General features: G+C 39.3%; 1 protein-coding gene across 1 annotated transcript in view; it reads right to left on the bottom strand.

Moving 5' to 3' along the window:
* Nucleotides 1-23,472, bottom strand: part of LOC117783781 (formin-J) — a 39,853-nt gene that overhangs the window by 2,865 nt on the left and 13,516 nt on the right. The window contains exons 4-6 of the mRNA XM_034621325.1: nucleotides 4,510-4,694; nucleotides 2,292-2,514; nucleotides 1,130-1,222 (exon numbers count right to left, since the gene is read on the bottom strand). Coding sequence (XP_034477216.1) covers nucleotides 1,130-1,222; nucleotides 2,292-2,514; nucleotides 4,510-4,694 — 501 coding nt within the window. The remainder of the gene's footprint in view (nucleotides 1-1,129; nucleotides 1,223-2,291; nucleotides 2,515-4,509; nucleotides 4,695-23,472) is intronic.

The following is a 23,472-nucleotide window of genomic DNA, read 5'->3' as shown; positions in this document are numbered from 1 at the left end:
TACAGCATTTCCAATTGTTTTCCACTTCTATACGCTTCTTCTGGACAGCAAAAGCTGTTGTTGTTGCTGTTGTTGTTGGTTGTTGTTTGGTGTTGTGGTTTCATTTGTTGTTGGCTTTTCATTTCATTTCCATTATATGGCATAAATATTTAAGTGCATGTGGCCTTGTGTGTCATTACAAGCAAATTAATTTGCCATAAATTTGCATTTGTTTGGTGTTTGGTGAATACATTCATGAGTACCCATGCTTTCAGTATTTTGGGTATTTAGCAGAGCGTAAATTTACAGTCGCAACTCAATATTTTTGTAACGCAATAAAAAGTAAACTTTTCTAATTAGCAGCCATTATGCCATCAAAGCGGCAATTATCCTGACTCTTCCATCACCCAGAGTCCTGTTACACCAAAAGAGAAAGACGAGAGGAGTAGGAATGGGAGGCGGAGGGAAAACTCCCACTCAATTGTGATTACTGTGCCGCCTCGTTTCGTTGTCATTTCAATTGTTTCAATTTGCTCCTTGTCTGTACAATGTCCTCTGTACAATGTCCTGTGTGGAAGCCTGGCTGGTCGGATGGCTGTCCTGTCTCCTGGCACTTGAGTGGCCGACAATCGGATTGTTGCGTATTTAAATTGTTTGCCATTTGGGCGCCTGTTTGAAGTACTCGCTTGGTGCTCAATTCAATTAAGTTGCAAATTCCTTTCTGACGCCTTCCCCACAAATTGAAATCAACAAAAATCATTTATAAGAAAGAAAAGTACGAAAAAATATTCAAAAACAAATAAAAGCATTGACAGGCGTCTAAAGTTTTCGGTTGTTGCCACATTAAAAATTGCCCAAAGTTTGTGGGGCAACCCCAAGCGATGTGTCAATGTTAACACCCCCCAAAAACCGCACAAAGCCCAACCGCCAACGCTCAAACTGATGCTGCAACCCTCAAATAGCTCATCAGCCCTTCATCCCTCCTCCTTACCTATCTCCTTTAGCTCCTCATTTTCATTCCAACCTCGCATTTTGTGGTTGCAGCGCCAAACTTTACAAATAACTCACGAGAGGAAGTGGGGGAAAATTCAAAGCTGGTCGCTGAGGGGAGAGCGGAAAGTAACGGAAAGTAACGGAAGTGAACACTTACCTCAGCAGACTGCCGGCATGAGATCGATATGTGGGCGGTGGCGAATTGCCACGCACAACTCCATTCTGGCGATCGCGGTCCAAAAGTAAAAGTCTGCAACAAAAAAATGAAAATAAAGTGTTGTAATTATTATGACTGTTGTTGTTGTTGTTGTTATTGTTAATGCCATGCGACAGGCAACGCAAGTGAAAAAGTACAAAATATCTGCATATTCTACATTGAACGACAGACTGATACCCTAACAATGTGACTGGCAACTTTTATAAATAAAAGCTGAGAGAAACATATAATAATGTTGATATGCCGACAACACAATGCCTGTAATGCCAAAAAGATAATCCCCAAATAAAATCTCTAATGTTCACTTCACTAACTTATGCAAAGGCCCTTTTCTCATGCTCATTGAATAATTATAATTAAAGTTTAACAACCAGATGATGATGACTTTAATGAGGCTCTAATTGTAGTGCTGCCAACTATTCATATTCATATGCCGAATTTACTAGTCTGGCTGGGTACAAATTAATTATAATTTAACGATAAATTTAATCAACAAACTGTATTAAAGTCTATGTCCAACTGGAGATTGATAATTTCATAAATTCATTGAAATTTGCATCGCCATTACTTTAAATAACAAGAAAAATTGCCGTTGCTGCTAAAACTTTAAAGATTTTATTTTCAAAAAATTTTAAATTTTATCAAATCTACTAGTAAAGCATTGCCTGTTCTTTTTTTGTAAATAATTATTACTTGGAACAAAATAACATATAAATATAAAACAAATATAAATTCTTTGTCCTGACTTCAGTTCTATACAATATAATCTTGTTGTAAGCTACTCTGATTCTAACTGATAAATTCAAACTCTTTATGCACTTTCTGTTAGTATATATGCTTCATTTGAAAGGCAGTGCATAAGAGTAAAAATAGCATTTTCAGCCAGTGCATAATTACATAATGCCATTAATTGCGCAAGGACATGCGAGCGGATGTGGTTAGCCGAGCATGTCCGCAGTTGTCCTGCGTCCTTTCAACTTTCCACATGCACTCACAAACACACACACACACACACACACTCAATTTATGCGTCATACTCTCCCCTATTCTCCTACAGCTCTACAGCTGCAATTGGTAGTCATATAGAAGTTTCTCTACCCACCTCAGACGATACTCCTGCATGCTGGCCTGGTAGGAGGGAGGCGGTGGGCGGTGTTGAAACTCCGGATAGAGCAGACCGTGGGGTGCACCTCCGCCTCGGGTGCAGGGCCGACGTCCGCAGCGGGCCAAATCGACGCTGGTGCCGAGTCCGAGGCAGCTCTGACCACCAGGTGCTGTCATCCGCCAGGCTGCTCCGCTTACAGTCACCAGCACAACGCCAACGCCTGCAAAGATAGAGCGAGAGAGAGGGAGAGAAAGAGAGAGAGGGAATGAGAGACAGAGACAATGTTAGAGTAGAGTCAAAAACCAAAGCAAAAACAATTTTAAATGCCCACCCAATAATTTGCTACTTGCTGTTTGCCATTGTGATTGTGCTGTAAAATTTAATTAGACGTCAAACGTTGTGTGGGCGTGGCGCACAATTACCAGCCCACTTAAAGCAATTGGAGGCTCGGGTGGAGCGACCCCAGACAGCCTTAGCTTCGGTCTCAGCCTCAAACTGAGTCTCAGCATCCACTTTCACTTTCGCCAGGCAGGTCAGTGCTTTCCTTTTGACAACTGACAGCTGCATGTGGCACGGCCAGTAGCTGTAGCTGTGGCAGTGGCACTGGAGCGTGTCATCATCTGAGACCCCCAGACCTAAGTCAGCTGCCTCAAGCTGCCTCTAACTGCCCGGCAGCTGATTAAAGCCAACAATAAAGCTATCTACAATTTTATTAGCGAAAATTGTCGTCGTTTTCTTGCTCATTTTCATGAGCAATTTACGCTCGAAAATGAAAATGAAGAGTGAAATAAAAAACAACTGCAATTTGTGCGTTTATTATGAGCACGTTGACGACGAGTCGAAGACGTCCATTATAAATCAGCGACATATGCATAGTCGTACCTCAACTTCGTCTCAGCTCCGTCTCAGTTGCGACGCTGACTTGATTGCCATTAAATTATGTAAAACTCAGTGTTACAACTCAACAATTTTTGGTAATTGCCGCCAGAAAATGGCGCAATGTCACGCTTCGAGTGCCCCAACTAAACGCGACCGGCAATTGATTAGAGCGCCGTATACTCGTACATAAGTAATGCCCAGACCCCAAACCTAAACCCAGACTCAGTCCCCGTCCCCGTCCCAGACTCAAAGACGAAACTTGAGCTGGTCGTGTGTGCACTTGGCCTCTCTGTATTTGTAGAGTTACGTGAGTTGTCGAATGACTCGACAGCTGCTGGCTGAACTTTGCGCAGAAAGCGAAAGAGAATCAAATGAATGACTCATGAATGAAGTTTGGTAACTCGTGACAAATGATACCAGAAGTGTATGCAAAATATTCTCAGCAATTAATCGAATTAAATTCGCTGTTAATTCTTTTCGATTGATTTCAAATCTATTCTTATGGTAGTCAACTAATTAATTATTCTATTAAAACTAGAGCTGTTTATTTGATTCATTTTATATTCTATCAGCTCACATTGTAGTTTAATGTGGAGAACAAATCATTTTTTAATTTATAAAATTATAACCACATCTAAATTATAAGAAATTTAAGTAGTTATTTAATGCGATAACGTAGACTTTTCAGTCTTCATAGTCAGCTAGTGTCTTTATAGTCCAGCTAACTTAAAATTCTTTTCAGCAAACTTGACACATTTCTGGCATCAGTTTGTGTTTACATAACGATCCAACTGATTCGTCTAAATGAATCGACTACACCCACAGCAAGTCAACAAAGATATTTATTATCTATCGGTCTATATATACGTACTACTATTATATAGCTGATAAAACTCGTAACCGGAACTAAATGCTCTGACAATATTGACACATTTTGTGTCTTTACAAATTTGTTTGCTCTCCGAACTGGGTCAGGCAGAAGACGCCCCCCATCCCTTACAAAGGGGCAACAGAAAAACCCAATAACAGCAACAAAGGCTGTTATAATTGTAGAAATTGTTGTATGAGCCAAACAGACACACAACAATAGCAATAACAATAACTACAAATTCACATATAGCACAAGTAATGGCAACAAATGTGCGACTTGTGTAAACATCGTGAAAAGGCGACGCGTCGCGACTCGACTCGAGGTTTTAATGTCATTTTTGTGGCCTCATCAATTGTTCGACTTTTGCCCACATGTGAATGAGTGCACACACACACACTCACACTTAATTATTACATAATATGTATATTTGCAATTGTATACGATTGTGGGATACTCTTTACTTACCAATCATTAGAAGAGCCGCCGTCAAATGGGAGTTTGGTGGTCCAGCGAGGCCTGTGGCGCCCAAAGCAGCTCCGCCGAGGGCGCACGCCACGCCCCCCAGCGCAACAACAGCAATGAGGGCGCGCAGCGGCGGTCCAGCAAACCATTGGCCGCAACAACCTTTTCCGGAACGCTCCGAGGGGGATCTGCAAAGTAGAAAAACAATTCTTTTGTTAGTTTTTGGCTGCAGCTGGCAACATTTTTGTGCAAAAATGCTCAACAGAAATGAGAATAGTTTCGGCTCGCTTTGCCAGAAGCAGGTGGGCAGCAAGGACACTTGCCAGTACCAAGGAGCAGGCAGAGGACCAACAGGACTGGCAGCTGTTTTGTTTCGTGGCGCGTGCAAATTGGCAGCGGCAAGGCGAAAAGGCAACAAAAGCGCAGCGAGTGTGCGACATTGCAATTGTTGTAATGTTTTTGATTTATGAGCCGAAAGACCCAAATTTGCGCACCGAACACAATAAAACAGGCAGGCAGACGACCAGATGATGACGATGCGACTGAGAAACAGAAACAGAAATTGAAGGAGAATGAGTATGAAAATGAGAATGAGAATGACGATGAGGTTGAACTAAAGATGGAGCTAAAGCTGGAACTGAAACTGAAACTGAACTTGGAGGATGCGAATGCGGATGGCCAACAACGTAGAATATTTTGCGCATTTGCCAGCCAAACACACAAAAAAGGAGCAAGGACAATTTATGAGACGCAGACGCTGCAGGAACAGCACTAAAAGGCGACGACAATGCACAGTGGGACAGACAGACATTGCACCGCTCAGAAACTCATTCAAAGAAAATAAAAAAAACTTGAGCAACAAAGCAATTAAAAAGTCTCTGATATTATCACATCAAAGACTCCTCAAAATTACAAAATTGTAGTTTAATTGCTGAGAATTATATGATAATGCTGACCTTGCAAGATAAGTTCTTAAAGTGACACTAAAGTTCAGGGTTCAAATCACAGATTTTATTATTATGTTTTCTTGACAAAACGTAATAGCTACTGCTGTTTCAAAGTGAATTTAATAGTTTGTTACTGCGGCGGTCGTAAGTAAGCTCTAAGAGAATTATAAAAAATGTTGGAAAATTATCAAACATGGGAAACTATAATTTTAAGTGACGAGACTAAGACATTTCTACTCTTTATATACTGCTGTTTAACTTAGCCTTTAAATAGTATTATTTAACAGCTATAATATTTCACTGTTTAAATTTGCATATGACCCACAGTACAAGGATGACGACAGAGACGACGTGTGTGCGTAAATTCATTAGGACGCAGATATACACAGAGGCGGAGACGAAGCCATAGACACGAGAGAGCTAGGGGGGGAAAGGGAAACAGACTCGTTTAAGGATACGGACACAGGCAGCATTTTCTTTATGGCCACAGACTCTTGTGTGTGTTGACAACCCCTTTAGGGGGTAGACAAGGGGATGAGGAGCACACTCTCTGAGCTCGATGCTTGCCAAACAATTAGACGCCGAAATATTTATAGGCGAGCAGCTGCGTCTCTGCTCTAACTCCCAGCCCCCAACCCCAACACCCAATCCTCAACCTCAACTTCAATAAGAAGAAGATTTGAACCCAAACTCAAACCCCCGAATCCAATGGGACGTTGCCCACTTTTGTGTCATCGAAGCAATTTAAGCAGCCGAATGATAAATTGTTGGAAAATTACGTGCATAAAGAGGAAAACCGGCTCTGGCCGGAAATTTATGTTTAATAATTTGATGTTGTCGCCTGAGGATTTTGAGGATTTTTATGATGCGCCATTAAGTGTACACGACTCTCTATTTCCCTCTCTCTCTCTCTCTCTCTCTCTCGATCTCTCTTCATCTCTTCCGCTCTGTCAATGAAAAAGGGTGCTACCTGAGGCCTCACCCTGCTGCCAATTTGATCTATCTGTGAGCCATGTGAGCTGCCACTGAGGAGGTTCCGAGCTGGGAGTTGGGAGTTGGGAAGTTCAGGGGCCTCGGCATTAATGTTTCATCAGCTGTCATGTCATGTCATGATAAATAAGATCTTTTTAGCGCATCTCATTCATCTATCGCACAGACCACTACGGAAATGAGTACGCAAAATGGCAAAGCAAAAGGTAAATCGGGCAACAAAAAAAAGAGGAAAAAGAAAAGAAAGAAGTAAGCGAAACGAAAGAAGAAGAACAAAACAAATGCAGTCTAATAGGTCTCAGATATTTAAGGCCAAATGCTGTTATGAATAATTAAGTGAATAATCTATCTATTCTATCTATAACATCTTTAATTTATTAAAGGTATTAAAGAATATAAAGCGGAAATTAATTAAGTATTCATCATAAACATAATAATCTACACTTTCGGCTAAAGTTATGTAACCAAGTACTTTCCTAGTTTCTGTATGCTTTTTTGAATTTCCTTAAGAAAGAGTAAGTGTATATAAAATATATTTGAAAATAAATTTTCTTTTCTTTCAGCAAGTGTCATTGGCACAAAATACTTATCTAAATTGTTAATCTTACTTTTCAATTTCAGTAAAACATTTGTTAATTTATTTGCTAGTTTAAATTAAAAGTTTAATTATAGTTCCATTAGTTTTTCTATTTTAGAGGCGTTGAATTTGAGTTTTATTTTTTGCTATAATTAAGTTATTCGCTAAGCAGTAAATCGTGTTTTGAGATCTTATGGGGATTTCCGCAATAAGTGAAATGAATAAAACGAAATTGATGCAAACTGTTTGGAGCTCTGATTAGTGCAAACTCTTAAAATCTTTATACTCGAAAGAGTATATATAACTTTGGCTAATTGCAGAGGGGCAACTGTTGGAAATTTATGGACGGGTTTTACGACCCTCCCCAAACTGGAAGGCAGTTTTACTGAGAGTGGAACGAAATTTAATCAATCTTTTGAAAAAGTACTTATCGAAATGAAGTTAACAACAGCTTTGGCATTCGCTTTTATTGTTGTTGTTGGGCAAACTATGAAATTGCTTAATCAATTGAAAATTGTGCAGTCTCTTGTGAATGTGACGCTGACAGCCGGAAAAGCCATCATTTAAATGAGAAACTGTTGCAGCAAAATGGAAAGTTTCTTTTTAATATACTTTTTTCATTGAACGGCGCGAAAACTGTGTCAATGTTGGCAAATTACAAATTGCAATTAATTAATTATAAATTAAAATGCAGCTGGCCGTTAATGTTAATGCTGATTGAGTGATTGAGTGATTGACTAACTGACTGACTGACTTACTGTCAGTTTGCTGCTTCTCAGAATCGCCTTTTTAGTGATATACTTGTTTATTAAGCTGCCCCTGAACTACTTTGAGACAGACAACGAAAACGTCAGACAAACTGACAGTCGAACAGTAGACACGTTTACAAGTAGCTTCTAGTCATATAAGTACAATCATATACTCGATATTTTCATCTGCTTGTATGGCAAACAACAACTGCGCAATTAGTTGATAATTCGATTACCGAATGCAAGTTTCACCTGCAATTAGCAACAGTCCTCCTTCCCTGATCCACCCGCCATTTAATTGAATCTTTAATTTCAGGTGTGCTGCATTTAGTTCAGCCTCATTTGCAATCTGTATCTATGTATCTATACCTGTATCTATATCTCAAATTATTGTAATTCGATGCTCTTGCTTGCTGTGATGCTAATTTGACGTTAATCAATCATCCTGTTGTTCTTGTCGTTGCAACACGCAGAGAAGCTGCCACACGTTGCCAGCGGCTTCTTTGTTGTTGTCGGTGTCTGGGAGGTCGTTGCCACCTCGACATGGGGGCTCTGCAATTTGAATTCTCTTTATAATTCAACTCAGAAATCATACAACAACACAACAAAAAAGTACTGCGAGTACTTAGAACTTGTGACTTGGCAGGAAAGGGGGCAGAGGGTAAAGGGCACCGAAATATCTAAAGCAACTGAAGCTGTGGGAAATGGCAACATGCAGAGTAATTGATGAAACTGCCACATCAAAGAGAATGACACAAATATTGAAATATTTCAAACAGCTCTAAGTCGGAAAATGTCTGTTAAAGTCCGGATTTTTCTAGTAGAGTGGAAAATAATGAAACTGCATTTGGCATGGTTATTTATAAGGTTTTCTTAAATATTTCAAACATATGAATGTAATAATAAATTGCAAGGCAATTTCTGAAAAGTCTTAAGTTTTCTTTAACATTAATTGCTGTGATTGTAATTGATGAGATATTTCAAAGAGAATGACATAAATTCGCATAAAGAAATATACAAAAATATATTGTATAACGGTGTGGATAATTTTAATTTTTTCTTTTACAGTCGACAAATAAATTGCTAAACCGGAGCAAAGTCTGTTTAGATTGCATTTCGTCTGAAATTGCCTAAAGAAATCAGCAACTGGCGCATAATTAACACGTCTAAAAACAAAAGTGGCTAAGTGAAAAAAAAACCGAAAACAGAAATGAAAACTTTGCCGAGCACACGAAACTGAAAAGAGAGGCGGCAGCTGGGGCAGGGGCGTGGCATTGTGGACTGCATTGAGGTGCAAACAGACACTAATTAAATAAAGCCAAAATGAATTCGCACAATGAAAGCGAATTTTGTATTAAATAAATTAACATAAATACGTATATTTTATTTATTTGCCTTTTGCTTGCTATTTTCCACTCTTCTCTTTCTACCGCTACCTCATTTTCTTTCTCTCTCTTTTACTCTTGGACTGTTGCATAATACAAATGAATAAATGAGGCAATCGACAGTCCAAATAAAAATAGATATATAACTTTAGTCGGTGCTTATAATTAGTGCAAATATTACTGAGCATCTAAAGATAAAAACATTGGCACATTTTCTTTGGCAACAACAAAAACAATACAAGAAGACGAATGGCGAGAATAAAAAGCATAGAAAATAGCAAATTAAATAATGATTTTTCACAAGAGCTGCCCAAACAGATGAATGGATGGATGGATGCTTGGATGGATGAATACGAGTACAATTTAAGTTTGAGTTTCAAATTTTTGACTTCGCTGACAAAGCGTTTTTTATTTCGCCTTTTTATTTGCTCGAACCCAGACCCAAAGCTAGACCCCGAGTCAGTTCCGAGTGGACTCCGTTGAACTGAGCTGAACTGAGTTGGGTTTAGTATTAGATTGCTCCACTAAATGTAAGTGGGCGCTTATACTCAAGCGCAAAGCCCAAAAAGCCATTTTCAACTTTCAATCAATCCCCGCTTAGCACACCCCGAACTCCCCCTGAGCAAGCCCGAATGAACCCCAAAAACCAAAAGCATAATTACAGAGCGCTTTTCAACTTTACCGCAATTCTGATTTGTAATGGAGTTTGTTATTTTTTCAGTTTCTTTATTGTTTTGTTGTAGGCTTTGTTATTTGGCATGAAATTAAGACACCTTGATTTTTGTTTCCGAATTATACCCGGAGCTAAGCGAATTCAGACCTTTAATTCTGCTTTAAAGTCCACTCAAAAAATCATATTTAGCTTTAGCAGCTGCTCAGATTTTTTATAATTTAATTCAAAATTTCATTAACATCAAGAGAATTTAAAGTTATTTATATAACTCTTTTATGGCTTATGAATTCAGCTGCGTTTCCTTCTTTTCTTCTAAAAAAATCTTTTGTATCAAAAGAGCACATAAACCTCAGCAAAGTTGCAACGCATAAAGAAGAGACCTGAGCTCAGGTGTTCTATTAAATTTCATGACACTGCGACAGCTTTAAAAACTTCAAAGAATTTTCATCAAAAGGCCAGAAAGACAGAAAGAGAGAGAGAAGGAGTAAGAGAATGAGAGAGAGTGAATAATACCCGAACATGTCTGTTGAAGTCTCTAAATGTAAGTAAGTATCTGTCCAGACTTCTTATAAGTATACTTGTATATCTATCTCTGTCATTGTCTCTATCCCTCTCTCTCTCTCTGTCTCTGCTACTGTCTGGTTTTGGTTCTTTGGCTCTGTGTGGGTTAACATAAAATGAAAACCAGTAGCTTTTGCCTGGGGGGAAGAAGTGGGAGCAGCATTTGAGTCTCAGAACATGACATTCACCCAGCATTAAAATCGCTACTTCTATTGTTGATGTTGCTGTTGTAGTTGTTGCTGCTGTTGCACATATAAAAATGAAAGCACACAGACGACTATAAAATATCCAAACTGAAGAGACAAAGTCACGTTGGCTTTTGTGTACTTAAAGAGCAGCTAAAATATTAGAGTAAAAGTAACAATTTCACACATAGCCACAGAAACTTCTGACCTACTAACTGAAGACTCAAGACGAAGACTCAACTTGAAGAGAAGACTTGCAACGAGCTATGTGGCAGGGAGTGTAGGGTGTGCAGAGAGTGTGTTCCGAACTTGGGCAACGGTTTCCCGACTTAACAGAAAACGCTTTGACGCTTGACTGACGCCAAAGACGAGAGTCGAGTTTAGTTTTCCTCAGTTTAGTTCAGTTTAAATTGCAGTCGGCTGTCTTCAGCGCCTTCACGCCTTACAGTTTATATTAAAGTGCCGGTGGGCGTAACACACGAACACGACTTTGATGTGCCCCAGTCCCAGGCCCAGACAGATGGACAGACAGTCGGACCGACAATATAAAGTTGACTTGTCGAGTTACTTGCTGTTGTGCTAAATACTATTTTGCTAAATGACACTAGCTGAAACTTGCACTTAATCTTGCATGGATAAAAATCTAGTTCGTTAAGCTTCAAGTTGGAAACTAGTTCTTTTAATATTATTTAAAGCTGTCAAATTAATTGAGACTTCGAACTTAACTTATCACAATTACAATACATCTTTTCATGAAGCTCTAAAGTTATTTCTTCTTAAATAAATAATCTCTTAACCGTCAAGATTTCTATCAATTTTTAAACGTTTATTTAAAAGTTCATTTTTGTAAGTATAATTATTATAAATGATATTTTTTCTTGTTTAATAAATAAAACAGGCTAATTTTTTTTGGTTCTTTTCGACAAATATATAAATGAACTTTAAGTTTGTTTTATTACTAAAACTTGTCATTTAGATTAACTGCAAAACTTTAATTTAATAAGAGAAGTTTCTCTTATCAGATAAAAAAAGCTCTTAGTTTTTTAAAATTACTTATTCTATCTTTTGAAGAAGAGAGCAAGTTTATATTCTTAGCTCATATAAACAAAGTGCAGTTCAAAGCGTTACGACTACTTTCAGCTGCTGTCATTTGCAACTTTAACAGTTGCCAGTTTGAAGTTGCAAGCTGAGAGTTGCAAGTTGCCAGTTGCCAGTTGCCAGTTTTCAGTTGGCTTGTCTATGTCACAAGGTGCCGCAGAGTCTCGTTGCCTCGTTGTTGGCCAACTCTGGAACATTGTCTTGCTATCTTTCTGGGCATTGTCGTGAACTCGCTCGTAAGTGAGCTTAATGTGCGCGTAAAAGATTATATGGCAAAGTTGTTGTTATTGCTGTTGTTGTAGTTGGTGTTGTTGTTGTTGCTGTTGTTGCTGTTGGCGCTGTCCATCGATGGCAAACGGGGCTATAACTGCGGACAAAGTTTGCCAGCAGCGAACGCGTTTATTGCCAATTTTTGAATGCATAAAACGCAATCATTGCACTGCCAACAAATGCCGCCCACCCACACACACACACACACACACACACACACGTACACATATATAGAAGAGAATAAAAGCAGAGGAAATATAAAGAAGGGGGAGAGGGGAATTTATATTGGCGTTTATAGGGCAGCATGCCAAGTGTAAACTGTGGCACTGCAGACTCGAAGGCTGCAGCCAGCTGGCGTAATATGTATACTTAAAACATCTATATATAGTACAGATTTATATATATATATATATATATATATCTTTGTGCATTGTATATATAAATGTCACCCACACACGATTATGGCAGGAGCAAGTGCCAAACATCGTGACCAGGAATGAGAACTGCGACAGCAACAACAACAGCAACAGCAACGTAAACTGAGGAGCTGCATTCGAGTTTGAGGCATTTCTAATTTCAGATCCGTTTCTAATTTCTGGCTTTCATGTGGCACAGTCATGATTGTGATGCCAACGTTGGCTGCCAAGCATCCGGGTTGGCAATTACTTTTACATGTTGCCAATGCGACAGCAGCAACAGCAACAGCAACAGCAGCAGCAACAGCAGCAGCAGCAGCTACCGCAGACGCAGTCAGCATACGAAAGAACCGCAGCCAATGTGGCGCGCACACATACACACACACACACACACACACAGACAATCCGAAACGCGCTTAAGTGGCTGCGTCATTAGGCTCCAAAGGCTGTAGCTGCTGCTGCTGTTGCTGTTGCTGTTGCTGCTGGTCGCTGTCATGTTGCAAGCAACGACAGTGGCAGTCAGCAGTCATGGATCGCCCCGTTTTGTAGCTGTCGCTGACGCTGTATCTATGTATGTATGTGTGTATCTGTATCTGTATCTATGTGTGTATATAAATTAAATTCTTAAATTGCTCGTTAGCTCATGATGAGCTTGCTTCATTCATTTATGCAGTTGTTTTTGTAGTTTCTCTCGCATCACTCTATGATGGGCAACAATAACAATAATCATGCCAGCAACGACAACAACGACAACAACGATAACAACAACAACAACAACAAACATTGCGTTGTTGCGTTTGTTGTCGCTCTTGGCCATTATGTAGGTCATTTCAATTTGTTGTTGCTGTCGCTGTCGCTTTTGCCTTTGTTTTTCTTTTCGCTGGATCGTTCCACAGCCATAGACTCAGTCTCCCAGTCCCCCTTTCCTCCCACCAGCCTCACAGTGATTTCACTTGGATTCTATGCGCTTTTAATATCGCGACGATGGCATCTTCAAATGATTTAATTTAGCACCAAATGGATTTTGTGTGGCATTCTCTTTTGGGGCATGCTTAAAATACTTGTGCCACAAATTATGTGCACCAGTGTGTGCGGCACTCCAAAAGCGATAACTTACTAATATTTAAAAACAAAGAACTTGTCACACTTGAAACGATTTCAACATCTTTTCGGATGTGTTTTAATATGTTTTGGGTTGAGAAATTCGGCAGCTGAACTGATCTGAAATGGTCATAAACTGACTGCATGCTGTTGTTTATCATATTTACGAGTATTCGTGAATCAGCAGTCTGACTCGACTTCATTGGTAAAGGTGTCGATTGCCTTTATAAGTCCGACAGCTTTGAAATGCGAGATATATCAAACAAACAGGAGACAAAGGCCAATGAATTCACGATTTACGAATATGTGAAGTGACTAATCCTTAACTGATGATGTACCACACTGCACTATATGGTACTTAAGAATTCATTATCAGAATCAGTCATCAATTGCAATAATTGCAAAATTCCTATTTTTTTTTCATTTTTTTCTAGGTCAATTCGGTGTCTAAACTTTATACAAACCTTTATTTACGCCTTTTACGAGTAGGTCTTTAAACAGTCTTGCTTAATATAAAGTTTTGTCAAGAATTTCGCCATAAGGCAGCAAGTTGTATAGTTTTGACCCTGTATTTAAGTAATTATTAAATTAGTTATGTGGTTGTCGTGAAATTTGTTTATGACACCTGCTGAATTGTGGCATGGGATTTCATGAAGTGTGAAACACTCACAGATGGTCGTCAAATAAAGGCCAAGGGAAGGGAAGGGTGTCTATCTGCCTGTCTGTCTGGGTGTGAAAGTGCGCTCTGAGGCAGCAGTTGCCATATTTACAGACATTTATCAGTTGGAGTCGAGGAGACTTAATGACAGGAAAACGCAGTAAACAGCAGGACTGTGGTTATAAAAGAGTCTTAAGAGTGTTGGCAAAATTAATTGCACGACACGCAAAAAGAAAATCCACAAAGGAAAAGCTTTTGTGCAAGTTTGTTTTGATATTTGCTATGTAATTGCAGCTAAATGCATTCGCTTTCAGTCCGACATCGAGTCTTGAGTCCAAGTCGAGCCCATTAACCCCATTTGTGGAGTTGCATTGAGAGAGCCGAGATCTTGAGGAGCTGCCATAGCAATTTGCGGTACTTGGGCCTCATTTATCATTGTGGCAGCCACTTATGGGTCAACTCTCCAGCCTCTCTCTCTCTCTTCATCACTCTCTTTCGCTAGCTCTAGTTGAGCCGCCAATTAAAGCAAATAATTCAATTTAGATTCAGATTCAGAATCAGCAACGCAACTAGAGAATGGCGACAGACGACTTCCACAAATTGAATTTGCAATACACCAAAGCGCCAGAAAATTGTGAAAAACTGAGAAAACTCAACACACAAAACCAATAACAACGAACAATTCAAATTATGCAAAAACTTGGTTGCCAAGCGCAATTTACTGCGGAATTTTTTCGCCAAGAACAAGATGAAAATTCGTTGCAATTCAGAGATGAATCGACTTGAAGATACTCAGTAGATACTGAAGAAACTTTCTGATAAAAAAATAAAGCTCCAATTGTGATATATTATTGATATTAAATATAAGATGATATCTGTTGATTTAATGCACCCATTAAAATTCTTAAAAATTTGAAAAATAATTTTAGAAACCTGCAGATAGATTCGATAGAGAAACCATCTTAAGTGATTCAAGTTTGATTTATTATTCATATATCTAAAAATTGGCAACTTCTTAAAGAGAATTTGAGTATACCTTGCATTAGGTATTTTTCTAGGGTATCTGAAGTGTTCAGATGGCAGCCAAGACTCAGCTTGGATATTTCTTCTCGCTGTTGGCACGAAGGTCACCCAAAATGGCCAATAAAATGAAATTCCAGCGCTTTGCCAATAAAAATGCAACCCATTTGAAATCGTTGACAAATCGAACGGTGCGTGGGGATCGAGATACTCGACTTAGACTCCAGTAGAGTGGCGAGTTGGGAGGCTGAAGTGGAAGATGAAGGGTGAAGGGTGGAGGTATTGCAGGGGGCATAAAGTTTGCAGCCGTCATTGTTCTAAAAGTGCTTTAGTAGTTTCGGAGGCGTGGCAGCGTGACTCTGCCACTAACTGCAAATGTTATGCGTAAACCAAAAAAATGTAAAATAAATAAAAGGGAACGAACTGAAATTGTTCGACTTGGATTTTTTCTCGAGTGCCGCACGGTGGCTTCCAATTGAGTTTATTCTCGTCTCGGTTTTTTGTATACTTTTTTTATATTTGTTTTAGCCAATTTGATGCGGCGGATTTGGCGTTTGTTTTTACGACACTCGAGTGCGAAGAGTGGCAGCTAAAAGGAAAAAACAGAGGGAGCAGGAGGAGCAGGCGTCCTGCCATGTAACGGGACATTTTGGTTGGCATTTCCTCTCTTTCTTTGGCTGCCGGAAATTGCTGCCATCGATAGCCGGCCTGACCCGACAACGCCCACGCCCACCTCCACGCCCACATGCCACTCCCACTTCTCATCCATCCGCATCGCAGTGCAGACGACACTTTGGCAATTTATTTCGATTGCGATTTCTTCGTCTCGGAACTTGCCACGGTTTGTCCTTTTCGCCTGTCCTGCAGCTCCTGTGGCGCGATTTGCATAAGCGCCAGTCAGCCAGCCATGAAAATGACACAGCCAAAAAAAAAATGGAATGTCAGATAGAGGGGGGAGTGAAAAAAAAAAGATTAAGACCAAATACAAATCAGTGCATAATTTTTCTATTAAACATTTTCGACTGCCCAGTTTGTAGGTGTATTTTCAGCAGTGACTGTCGTTGTCCACCTGCGCCCACTTTATAGCTAGGTCACGTCTCAGATCCTGGCACAGGACGAGGCACATTCCCAGGCGCAGGACACGTTTCATTTGCCGCTCACTTTTCAATCTGTGCGCGTTTTATTTTCAATTTTTTGCCCGGCTTTTGGGCGCATTAATTTGATGGCAAACGCTTAGGATGCGCCATCCTCCTACAAGTAGACCCGATAGACTCCTGCTCTCGTTCTAATCGCTAGGGGGCGCCACATAGTTGCCCAGCCCTGGCAACGGAGGTTCCCTCCATATGCAAATTGGAATTTTGGTGCGCGAAAGTCGCGCCAAATGAAAAGCAAAAGCCGATTGAAATGAAATACACGACAGAAATTAAATGAAATACGTGGGACAAATGTGAGCATATTGTTGTTGTTCCTATTGTTGTTGTTGTTGTGGCTATTGTTGTTGTTGTGTCTGCTTTTTTTCTGTATACTATAGTATGTCATACATATTCAATAACAGCAAAATGCAAATTTGCAAATATCTAAAATGGAAAGTGAAGGCGAAAACGACAGACCAAAAAGCAAAGCAAACACAACAACCGATGTACCTAGCGGGAGGTAGAGTAAGGTAGAAGAGGGGAGGTTAGCAGACTGAAGAGCTGCATAACTTTTGCTTTCGAGAATCATCAGCATATAGTTCCAATATTCAGCCCATACTTATTCACATTTCAAATGACACTGCAAAAACAAAAACAGTTTGCAACAATTTCAAATCTCGCGAATTCGATTTTCTCACAAAAAGAAAGCGAAGTTGGAGCCGGAAGGTATATCGAAAGCGCTTTAAGTTAACAGGAAATATATATTGACTATCTAATGAAGCTACCGAATATTTGATACCCTTTAGAACTTGATTCGTTTGCTTTTTAAACTGATAAAATTACTCAGCTTTCAACAGCGACGTTCTCAAGATATATGATATGAGGAATCGAATTCAGCTAGTTCTGAAATAATATTCGACATTTCAATATATACAGTCTGACAGATGAAAAAGTAAAACACAGATTTTGTTGATTGACTCCATCAGTTATGTAATAGCTACCGAAATTTAAGAATATGCTAAAAGAGAATATAAATAAACTTATTTAAGTTAGGTTGTAGTAGAAAAGGGAAGCTACAACGTGAAGAAAACAGCAGCAACACTTTGGAAGCATGCTCTGTAAAAAAATTTCATAATTTGTTTCATACTTTTCTATCTGCTAAGTATCATTAATTTCAAGTTTTATTAAATCCTCTTAAAATCTGAAATACAAAAACAAGTAAAGTTTTTAAATTTATATTTGAAGCTCTATTTAAATATTGACTTTTAGCTGATATCTCAACTTCAACTAGCACGAAATCAATTTGAGGGGGTACAAAATTGTTAGCGTAAACGACTTGCAGCAACCGCCAAGTTGCAATATCGTAATAACGGAACAAAGGGAGATCGACAAAGGAAAAGAGAGGGAGGGAGGGGAAAAGCAACGCTCAGACAATAAAATCAAAATCAAATAAATTCAATAGCCATGCACTTTTCAGAGCACTTCATCAGCAAATTGCATACATATTCATAAATCGGCACAAAGGAAATGGAAAGAAATCCAATGCAGACAAAGAGGTAGAAAGAGCTCAAATGTGGCCAAAATGGTTTTTGGTTTTGGCCACGACGTGGAGTGTCGATGATATCGAATATCAAGTGCTTGTCCATAAACAACTTGACCTTGTGCACGTACCAAAAAGCAAGCATTGGAGCTGCTTAAACATTTTGGCCAGAGACGGAATCGGAGTCGACATCCGAGTCAGAGTCAGAGTCAGAGACCAAGCCATGTCCAATTCTCATTCCCAATGCTCATCGATTACCAGTTCACGTTCACACGTTTCGACTTGGGTTCAGGCTTAGAAACGCTTTTCGTTCATGCTCATAAATGTGGCTAATTTTGCACAATGCACAATGGATTGTGACTATTGGCTATTGAGTATGGTCTCCAGTCTCCAGTCTTCAGTCTGGTCTCTGGTCTCTGGTCGAGTGACTATCGAGTTATTTCGGTACCATCATCAGTACCAACAATTTAGTCATGGCACGTTGCTAAGCAGCGTTTGCGAGCTGATTGAAATGCCTCTGTGGCTGACTTGGTTTCGTTTTTGCTGCATTGGGCTAAAAGAGAAGTCAAATTGTGGCCAATTCGTGACTCAGCTAAACAGTCTGCTCAACTGCTCTTTTTTAACCTAGCCAAAAAGATCTAACTCGTACTTGTAAGTGTTTTTAGCACGCAATTCAGCCATTGGGTCGTTTTGGGCCCATATTTCTCATTTATCTCGGTGAATGTCGAGTGCGAAAATTGCAATTAGTTTTTCGCTTTATTTTTCGTTTTTTTTCACATTTCATTTTTTATTGGCCAAGTATTGGCCGGCTATCAGTAAATTGGTTTTAAGCTCTTGCCGCATCCGACATTATTTTTTATTACATATAAATGCAGAGCTCACAAATTACTCATTAAAAAGGAGCCTCGAACTGGGACAATCCAAAATGAATGGGCCCTCTCACATCATCAACAAAACTGGGCAACAACGCCCCTCTACATATAAGTTAATTATACTCCCATAATTATTATATTATTATTATAATTTTATATTGTTGTTGTTGTTGCTGTCGTTAAATGCGTTTGGCAACGAAAATGGCTTTCATCACACTCAACAGCAAATGGCTTGCTCATAAATACCTGAGATTGGCATATGCCCGAGATCATTAAATGTCAGTGCATTAATGTTGATTCCTAATTATAGACACAAACAAACACACACATCGACCTGAACATACCTGAAATGAGAAAAACAGAAAATTGAAACAATTTTAATATAATTTCAATAATAATAACAATTTTCAGCTTAATAAATGATGTGCTTAAGTATGATATTATTCAACTCGATTTAATTCAGAAAATAAACGGAGTTATTTGTAATTTATGGTAGCTTTCCTTATAATCCTATATTATTTCTTGAATAAATTGTGTTATTATCCCTATTGTTTTGCAATTATCTGTTTCAATTATGTGTGTATTTGAGATTTATTTTTCTTTTTTCCTTTCGATTTATTTTGGAGAAAAAACTTGGATTACAAATATAAGAAAATACAAGTTTTTAAAGCCATTTCTGCTGACATTAATATACATTTTACTTATCGAAAGCTGTTGTCATCTTTCAAGTGAATTCTCCCTGTACATTTATAACACATGGCTGGGCAATTACCAACGCCCCATTACTAAACTATGCCCACAATTCAAATTTTGCCATTTGCCATTATTGTTCCTTTTGTTGTTGCTGTTGTTGCTTGTTGTTTGTTGTGGATGTTGCTAATGTGCAAACGAACTCAATTACGCAGATAAAATACAGTGCCAGCCACCACCACCACAAAGAACAACAAAACACAAGTCATAAAAGTGCGCATAAAACGCAAAACTGATTGAGAGTTATATAGAGATAGCACACTCGCTACATATGTGTGTGTGTGTGTGCGAGTGTGTGTGTGTGCTAAGGGACATCACGCCACAGCACATTAAAGGAAATTGACGCGGAAACGAAGCGAATAAAAACTACCCAAGCCAAACAAGCAGATGAAGAAGCAGAAGACACGAAGTCCAGTCGAGTCATGGCAACAGTGACAGCAATAGCAACAGCAACAAGCAATTTCCACACAACAACACACAGTGATAAGGACACACACACACACACGCAGTCAAAGAGAGATAGGCACACACCCATTGCTTACTTCATTACGCATAATTTCCTGTGTCCCTTATTTCAGTATTTTTTCTATCACAATGACACACTGAAAGTAACTTCCAGACTCACTACACAAACTCTCTTCTCTTCACTCCCTGAACCAGGGTTGGCCTATCGTTATATGACCATTTTCTGAGCCTTATCGTTGCTATGGTTTTTAGCGTTAAATGAGGAATGAGCTTGAGTGTAGACATATATGTATAGTAATAGTATATGATCAGGGCCATGAGATGCAGGCCTCGACATGAGGGTGTCCAAGCACATGGCATAATCTTGCTTCGGACGTGGATCGGGTAAAGTGTGGATAGCGGGAAGACGGAAAGACGGAAAGAGGGAAAGAGGGAAAGACGGGGGATCTGTAAATTATACGCTGATTGCAGTTTGTCGATAAGCGTAACGAAAAATTATGAGCCGAGACATGCGGGTGATTCTGTTACTTGTGAACTGGTCGTTTCTCATTGCAGGATGAAGGGACTACACAGAAAAATAAAATCATTTTAGATTCAGGATTTAGTTGTTAAAATAATTGTTAAAATAAATATAGGAATAAATTCACAAATGAATCTAAAATATTAGATTAAATTAAATATAAGAGCCTAGATGATTAAATTATTTGCTGCGTGCAAAAAAAAAATAATAATATTCCCGAGTCTTGTATTTTTCTCTGTGTAGAGATGGGGCTAAAAGCCAAGGCTTAAACCAGCTGCTGGCAATGAATTGCAATTGGGGAGGGCTCTAACCGCAGCTGTGCGAGATTTGCAAAAACTTGCTTTGCATAAAATGCAAAAAACTGAAAACTAAAAAGTGTTTACGGCGTTTGTGGCTCGCCTTGAGTGGAAACTGAAATGGCGGGTGTGAAAACTCTACGCAAGTGTGCGTTTAATAGTCTTGTGGTTGCGATTCAGACAGAGACTACTAGCTCCTTAACTTGTAAAGTATACAAAACCAACTGAGACACCCAAGCACACACATCCAAGACGACAGACGCTGAAGATGACGACGTTTAGCTGGCGAGATCTCTGGAAAAAAAAAAGATGGAGAAAGTTTCTATGCGGCTGAGCTGAGAGTTGTAAGTGATGTTGATGTTGTTGTTGTTGGTGCTGTTGCTGTTGTTGTTTGGTTTTGGCTTTTCTTTGTTTCACTTCCACTTGTCTATTACTTTTGCTGTTGCTTCTTTTATTTTTCAACTGATTTTGCTCTACGCTCTTAGTTATTATAGCAAATTATTTGTTTTGACTTTAGTTTTGCCGTCAACGTCAACTTAGTTGTTGCTGAGCTGCTGAGCTGCTTCCCAGCTGCTTCAAATTACCGCCCTTTGTTTTGTGCGGTTGCCGGCCGTCGTTTCTCATTTTTACAATGCGCTCCTAACTTTTGTTTTCTGTTTTTCGTATTTAAAATTTCAAATTTCGTATTTTATACTTATTTTTGCCAGGCAACAACAGTTTCCATTAGTTAGCCGGGCTTATGAAAGTGGCACTTGGATTTGGATTTGGCTTTGGCTCGTGCACTCTCTAATTATAACCCATTGTGCGAACGCGAACCCTTTCTTGACATTTATAGTTGAATGGCCGCAGAGATGGTGGAGGGGGCAGAGGGAGAGTGTGTGGGAGGGGTGGGATGAGGCTAGTGGAAAGACTAACAAATTTGGCAGCAATTATTTGACGCCCGGCTGCTGTTTATGACAGCAGCGTGACAGGATAAACCGCTCAACAGACCCGCCCACACCACCTCCCCCCCCCACCTTCCCAACCAATCGTACAATCCCCGAAGCAGCAACAACAATAACGTCAGCTGAAACACAACGCATTCAAAATCCTTTATGACAATAAAAAGCGAGTAAGAATACAAAGTGTGAGCATGCTCGACTGTGAGACATGCTACAGTCAATTGGAGGCATCACTGCCCAAAATATCCAAGTAGTTAAAGCCTTGATTGAAATCCTTAAAAAGTCTACTCAACAAATCTGTTAGAATCTTCAAAAATACCCCATATTTACTCACATTTTACAGCAGGGTATAAAATATTGCGCATACGCCGCGTGGCGCGGCGAAAAGACAAATGTAACTGGGTAACTGTTACTGTAACTGTAACTGTTACTGTCTCTGTTTATGTTGCTCTTTCAGTTTCAGTTGCTGTTTCAGATTCCTGTCTCTGTGCATTTTTACTCATATGTGTGTATGTGTGTGCTTGTGTGTGTACAGCTGTGCCATGTGTGTAGTGGTAATTATGAGCAATCTACACGTAAAATTTTATGAAAACACAAACAAGAACAAGCTGAGGGAATGGGGAAGAACAACAGCAGAAGAAGCAATAAATTTTGCATTTCATTTGCTTCAAGGATTATACAAAATTCGAGAAATACGTGGGATACACGAAGGATACAAGGATACAGGATACTGCTCATATACTTTTGAATTTTGTTGTTAATGTTTTAATTAATTCGAAAAATAAATGTGCGCTTTGGCGTTTGTTTCTGGGCGATTTGCCAGCTTATCAAAGTTCTACAATAACACGGCTTCTGTTTATTGTTGTTCTTGTAGGTCCTTCCCTCGGTGTGGGATTTTATGCGGAGGAGTGAGGTGGAGTATCTGTGCTTGTATCTGTGTGCCAAACAGATTTGCAGACACCAGACAGCGTACAAATAAGCTTTTGCAACAACTTTGATGGCCCAAAACAAGTACGAAAAAAACTCATTGCACTTTAAATTGAAATCACTGCAAAGAGTTCACATACAAGCTAACAACTACCCCTTCCCCTCCTTCACAACTCCCTGTACCACACAATTTCCCCCCTGGTTGTTGCCAGTTGATTTCGTTGTTTTTTCTGGTTGTTTTTGTTGTTTTTTTTCGCGCATTTTGCGGTTGACAGTTGACACAGTGCAGTGCGGTGCGGTGCGGTGCAGAGAGAAGTGAGGAGTGAGAAGTGAGAAGCGAGAAGAGGATTCAACTCTGACTCCAAGCCAGCTCTCAGCCCCAGACTACGGGTTTCCATGGTTTGCTATGGTTTTCAATTCTCACTCTGGCTCTGAATCTGGCTCTGACTGCACTTTGCTGGCAATTGGTTTTTTTGGTAAATGTTACACTGTTTAAGCTAAAATGTTGGCATTAAAATGCGCTTTTGGGCTGTTCTCCATTTCGTTTCGTTCTCCTCATTACAATTGCGCATATTATATGGCAATTTGGTATTGGATTTAAATATTTAACAACAAATGCAACATATTTGCTGTTGGCCGCGTTAATTGAAGTCAAACCAGACTGCCAGATTTAGTTCAAAAAGGGAAAAACAAATAAAAACAAATACCTCTGACTTTAGTCTAATAAAAACAAAAGGAAAATATTAGATCAGACAAATCTGTTCAAAGAATTTAATTTAAAATCAATTTTATTAAGAAAATTGAAGTTTTTACCTGCTGTCGAATTGTTTCTAAGTCCAATTTTATAATAATTGAAAGGCCATATTAAAACAATTCATTCGAATAGTCTTTT

The sequence above is a fragment of the Drosophila innubila genome, assembly GCF_004354385.1.
Source record: "Drosophila innubila isolate TH190305 chromosome 2R unlocalized genomic scaffold, UK_Dinn_1.0 1_C_2R, whole genome shotgun sequence".
NCBI lineage: Eukaryota > Metazoa > Arthropoda > Insecta > Diptera > Drosophilidae > Drosophila > Drosophila innubila.
This window is presented reverse-complemented; position numbering and strand designations above follow the sequence as displayed.